The sequence below is a fragment of the Grammomys surdaster genome, unplaced genomic scaffold (assembly GCF_004785775.1).
Source record: "Grammomys surdaster isolate TR1022 unplaced genomic scaffold, NIH_TR_1.0 1019, whole genome shotgun sequence".
Classification (NCBI taxonomy): Eukaryota; Metazoa; Chordata; class Mammalia; order Rodentia; family Muridae; genus Grammomys; species Grammomys surdaster.
Genome location: NW_021605438.1, coordinates 1074949 through 1081300, shown reverse-complemented (window position 1 = coordinate 1081300; position 6352 = coordinate 1074949). Strand labels below are relative to the sequence as shown.

At 42.3% G+C, this 6352-nt stretch overlaps 1 protein-coding gene across 1 annotated transcript in view; it reads right to left on the bottom strand.

The window, feature by feature from the left end:
- Positions 1 to 1195: 1195 nt before the first annotated feature.
- The window catches only part of Myocd (myocardin), a 66636-nt gene continuing 61479 nt past the window's right edge, over positions 1196 to 6352 (bottom strand). Inside the window, exons 12-14 of the mRNA XM_028783158.1 lie at positions 5950 to 6078; positions 3616 to 3673; positions 1196 to 1767 (exon numbers count right to left, since the gene is read on the bottom strand). Coding sequence (XP_028638991.1) covers positions 1196 to 1767; positions 3616 to 3673; positions 5950 to 6078 — 759 coding nt within the window. The remainder of the gene's footprint in view (positions 1768 to 3615; positions 3674 to 5949; positions 6079 to 6352) is intronic.

The following is a 6352-nucleotide window of genomic DNA, read 5'->3' as shown; positions in this document are numbered from 1 at the left end:
GAGAGAGAGAGAGAGAGAGAGAGAGAGAGAGAGAGAGAGAGAGAGAGTCAAAAGCAAAAGAGTCATAAAGGATTGATAGCTTGAAAGAAAAGTACTAAGAGGAAGATAAACTGAGGTGAATTCCCTCTATCCACAATAAGAAAAGAAAAATAAAGGAGAAGAAAAGTAAGTTGGCCCTGTGTGTTACTCCTGTAATAGCAATCCACAGACTTCCTTTCCCGGAATGTTAAATGGCATTGTTCTCTAATTCTAACTTGTCCCAGTACAGCTCCCTGGGTCTCCAGTTGCCTTTCTGATCAGCTATCTCTAGTTTTTGGAACTAGAAGTCATAGTATTTGAGAACCTCAAGGGTCTTCATCCATGGCATGAAATTTCTGTGATTCAAGTTCTCAACTGCTATGCATTGCTGATGTGCATAGAGGCGGCAGAGAAAACGGGCTACTGGCTATAAAGCACCGTGTTCTGGATGTATTCTCTGGACAAAGCTAGTTAGTTGTTGCCAGTGATCACCAGTCCAGTGGGACCATTTGGGGGTTGAGGGACACTGAGTTGCTTTTGCTTTCCTGGGAATTGATTGGACTATCCCTCTGACCATTCTGATTATTCTGCCTTAAGGACTCTATTGACTAAAATAGGCCCTGCTGTTCTGAAAGATAGAAGATGGACAAACAGGAGGTTGCCTCAAGTACAGGATGGCTGCCAGAACATTTGAGGGACCGGCTTCCCTGCACTCCCCACAGAGGCTCTGTTCTCCTTCCACAGAAAGTTTAGTAAATTCATAACAAAAACTAATGGTGTCAGCCTATGTCCCAATAATGCCTGAGACCGACTGTAGCGTGGACTTATGTCCCAGTAATGCCTGAGACAAACTGCGGGCTAAAAACAAAAAAAAATACTCGTATGAGATAAGGCATCAAAAAAAAAAACATTTTTGGCATTCTTATTCTGACAAAGCACATTTTCAAATGTATCACTGAAGTTATTAATAGTTACTGAATGCTGGTAGATATTACATTAGACATATTTTAATAGCTGACTCCTGTTCATTCTTGTTGGTTGTCACAGAAACCTCCATCGCTGTTTCTGTTTTCCTCCCCATTTTTACCCCCTTCATCGTTTGGATCATACATTTCTGTTTGTGTGCTTTTCCCCATGGGATTCCTACTGAGCTCTATGGCCCTCATACCTCGGGTGTTTACCACTGCTGTAAATGGAGATCCATAGGGGAATTCAAATTGAGATCCGTGACATCCAGAAAATCAATGTTGAAAATGCTGGGCCCACTGGAGGTGAGGTTGCTGAAGCCTGGCGTGGAACTAGGTGGAGTAAGGTCCAGCCATTCCATTGTTTCCCAAGGAGACTCTGTGAAGCTCAGCTGCAGACCATTGCTGTCCACAGAAGGAGGTGACAACTGTGTATGCATCGGGGACAGGGGCCCAGGCAAGAGCTCGTGAGCACTGAAGAGGTCTTCCGCAGCCTTCCCTGGGAAGCCATCCATGATCCCGTCAAAAGGAGGCTCCTCACTTCCGATTTTGAGGAGGGTAACATCGCTCACCTTTCCTATGGGGCTGTGAGAATTCAATAAGACTTCCAGGTGTTCATCACTGTCAGTGGTGTAGTGATCAAAGGCGATCTGGCCTCCTGAAGATGCCTGCTCAAAGGGAGCTGAGGGCTTGGGGAGGATGGTGGTTGGGCTGCAGGAGGACCCAGGTATCTTTGGAATTTTTTGAAGACATGAGTGATCTTCCCTGGCGTCAGCTGGCATTTCTGTTGGCAAAGCACAGTGTGAATTGTGATCTCACCTCAAACTGACCGTACATGATGAGTCTTTGGAATACATGAGCTGCTCCAAGGAAAGCAGAGACAGACGATGGCCATGCTTCCCTGCTCAGCACTTAACCCTGGGCTTGCCCCTTACCTGCTCTGTCTCTCCATTTCCTCTTTCCCAAGGTTTCCCAAAATATTCCAAGCCTTGGAACATCTACTTTATTATTTTCAAACTCTTCTCAGCTGGGCTTCTTCCCTCCATTCCCTATCACTAGCTGTCGTTGGAGGACCTTGTATCTCTGGTATGCTCTTGTTGAACAGCAAATGAAGGATGGGCATCATTCCACAACTGTTTCTTATTGGTCCCCCTACTTTAGGCCTGCTGATCACACATCTGCTGTTGCTTCTGGAAACAATCCCCCAGCTCACAGCCATTCTGCCAGGTCAGTGTTTCCTATTTCTTTAAGACCATAGTATCTGTAGAAATCACATACTACTCATGCTGGCTTCTCAGTTCCCTATCCTTGCCATCTTCTTCAGTGATCCCAAACATCCCTTCTCTGTTGTACACTTTTAGCCTTGTCTTTGCAAAGCACATCTCCCCAAGAGCTCTATCTTAAGCAAGATGTCCCACTCTAGGTCCTTCTCCTTTCCCTTCTCTAGCTAATGTATGGAGTATTCCAGGGCAAGTATTTCTAAGGCATCTTACGCACCTAACCCATTGGCTGCCGATTGGCCACTGCATCTCAGTACCTCCCACATCGCTCCCTTCTGTCTCTGGATAATATTCTCTAATCTTCTATTGCAGTTATTTCTACCTTTTGCCCTTATCTTCTAGATTAGCAAAACTCCCCACCCTGATAAGCTCCCATCTACTCTATTTTAGCCTACCCCAATTGCACTTAATTGCTCTAATTGCATTTAATTCTACCTTACAAATTTGAGTTTCTCTAGAAAACTCAACTCATTCATAACTAATTCGTGGTTATTCTTTCCTAAACTCCCCACAGTCCATTCTGTGTTCTCACTATTCTGCATCCTTGTCACATTCTTCATCACAAAGGAGCATCAGGTATGAAGAGTCATCTTCCATCACAAAATTTAAATACACGTCTGCACCTGTACCCATCCCTTTCATCCTCCTTCTTGTTATGGTGAGAAACACCAGTTCCCTCAGTCACTGTCTATCTCTCTGAACAGACTACATTCCAGAGAAATGAGGAATTATCTGGTGGAGAACTGAGCTTAACACGATGCCTGGCATTCCATCTATGAGTCCTTTCCTGCTGCCTGTTAAACTTCAAATGCTATTGATCAAGGGTTCAGCCTCGTGTTCTCATTTGACCTTCACACATGCTCCCTCTGATTTATACACTAGGCACATATGTTTCTTAAATAAATAAATAATTTGCTTAAAGAATACACTGGTTGCTTTTATTGCTAAGTTGTGGAACATTTAATCATGAATGTTGCATGCAGCGGGGATGGCTGATTGAGTTTGAGTAGCGAGCACAATACTTTCACTACCTTCTTGTTTGCTTCCTTTCATTTTTGTGGGATTAGATGCAGAAAAATGATGTAGCAACAGAACACACTTATGGAGACAGGGATGGGTTGGAAGGCAACATGCAAAGCATCCTCAGGATGTAAGGTGATGAGGAAGCATCCACCGTGTTTCTCTTCTCTGTTAACAGAGCACTCCTGAAGCCTAGAGGAAGTGATGTTACTAGCAGACCACCTGATGTACCTGACTCAGTGTGCCCCTGACCTTGGTCATAAGAAGCCATGTCCTGGAGTATGCACAGGTATGGAGGGGCCTGACAGACAATAGGCAAGGCAGTCTCTTACCTCCACTTTCAATGAGGACATCCAGGAGTTCATCCATCTGCTGACTCCGAGTCATTTGCTATTGCAAATTAGCAAAAAGAAATCAGAGAGGTTAGAAGGAGACACTTCTGTGTGGAGACACTAGAAACAGCACTGCTTGCTTAAAGATTCAAAACTTGCTTAAGGCCCTAGAAACAGAATTAGGCTTGCTTAAGGATTAAACACAGCAGAGTAAAATTGAGCATAACATAAAACCTTGTAAGTTTAGTCTTCTTTTAAGGTATACATTCACCTGTTAACACAATTATCAACACTATGTATACACAGAGATCTTTTAATCTCAGAAACTAAAACTCTACACTCATTAAACAATGCCCTATAATACCCTTTTTCCAACTTCAGCAGTTGCTATTCTCTTTCCTATCTTTATGAATTTGGCTCCTCTTGGTCTTGGACCGAATAGTGCTCAAGTGTGAATTTTGGATTTCCATTTACCTATTGGACACTTGGGATGTTTCTACTTCTGGCTGAAGTGGATAATATTGCTAAAAGATTAGTTAGGCTGGCTAAAGGACTTTGGTTTGTGTTGGTCCAATCTGTGTTTGATTAAATTGTACACAGATAATCCACTGAGCTAAATAATCCAACACATCAAACAAGAATGAGAAAGACAGAACTGTGATCCTCAGCTCATGATTCAGGTCAGTTGTCTCACAAGTTTCCACCCCAGGAGCAAACACACTAAACCATTTCTTACTCTGAAGCAACTTGTGTCTATCTCTGTTTGGCTACTATGGATGTGGCCCAGGAAGTGGGCATCAATATTCTTGGTTCCTCTTGCAAAATCTGTGAGTCTGTCCTCACCTCTACTCGTCTGAACTGTCAAGCACAGTCATACATTTCCTGAGCTTTTCAGAAATGAGAAAGTCTACTTGGAATGACATCTTTTTATAGCAAAGGAGGCCTTACTGCCTTGGTTTTGATTTCAGGAAACCAGATACGAGGCAGTGCCTGATAGATGCTCTTTTCTGTGCTGGGTACATAGCTATGGTTATTTGATATCATGTATAAGCTTAAACTGCTTAAATTACTCATCTCTCAATACCCTTACGGGCTTATGTGCAGGAGCCCTTACTCTTTGGTTCCAAAATCTTCAGGTGTTTGTCTATTCTACAAGATGATTTAGTAATTGCATAAAACCTACACCCATCTCTATGCCTTGCATCTCCTCTCTGGAGCCTGCACTCTAACACAATGTAAATTCTATGAAAATAGTGACTGTCCTGTATGGCTTTGGGACCAGGGACAAAAGGAAGGGATGTATACTCAATACAAATGGAACAGTCATATGTCTAACATAGCATGTGAGACTTGACTCTTAATGCCCTAATGCACATGCTGGAGAGACAGAAGATCTGTGAAATGCCCAGAGGCAGCTTCAAGACAAGACAGACAGTCCTTTAATCTGGATGAGTTCCACGCCAACTTTTGGCATGCAGCAAGTTTAAGTCTTGCTTGTGGGAACTTTTAGGACTTATTTCTCTAAGGTGTTCAAGCCATGGCTGGTAGGATGTAGACGCAGAGGGCTGACTATATAAAAGCATTCATGTTTTTCTGTTTCTTACTTTTTAAATTCTGAAGTGTTTCAAGCACAAATGTGAGTGTTGGAGTCAATGAACCTCCTTGAATCTACTACTCAGATTCAATAGCCATCAACATTGTGCCAAGGTCATTGAGTTTTAAAGCTAAGGAGTTGAGAACATATAATATTGAGAATTGCTCTCATAGTTGAGCGCCTATCATGACCAAACAATGAGGTAAGTACTAGATTATCCCAAATCCTTATAGATTAAATGCCTTTATTTTCTTGAAGAGAAGTTGAGTGTATATGCAACTTTAGTGACAATAGCAGGTGACAAAGTTGGCACTAAGGCCAGGCTTTGTGAATGTCTGCTTTGCCTGTTCTCCCTGTATAGTTTACCTGTTACAAGTGTTCCTCTGTTTACCATGGAGTTACAGCTGTATAAAGACACCATAAACTAATACTATCATAGACCAAAATGCATTGCAACACCCACAACACTGTCCTATGCTCTGTGAGCTCACAACAAAGTCCAAGTTCAAAATGCAATTTGGACTGAATGTACACCATTTTATAATACTATAAAGGGAGAAAAGTCATCAACAGAGTTATCTTAACTTAGAACACTCATACAGATCCACTTTGCTAACTCTACTGGGGAGGTACCCAGCCCACTCGCTATCAGAATTTACAAAACATACAATGTTCAATACTATGGAGTTATTTCCACTGAGTCCATTTATTGGACTGGATAGAATAAACCATGTTGTTACCTGCTTCACTGCATCTTCATAGGATGGGGGCTGGGTTATCTCTGAAACTGTTGAACTTGACTTAGAAAAAGTTGGGGATGGAATTGAAAACGTTGGCCCCACCTTGTCAGAAGATTGTAAACCAGTCATCTGCAAGTGGATACAATTCAGAAAACAAGATTCAAACCATGGGCCCTAAGGGATAATGCTTGTGTTCCAGAAACCACATGTTACATTAAGACAAATGCCAAGGATTAATAATGTGAGCCCTAGATGAGAAGATAAGAAACAACACTAATGGGTTAACACCAGTTCATGCCACTGTGAATTTATTTTCTGTGGAATCTTAGCATGGAACTCAGGGATTTATTTTCTTCTCTAAAGTGTACCCTCTTCTCTCCTCTCCTCTCCTCTCCTCTCCTCT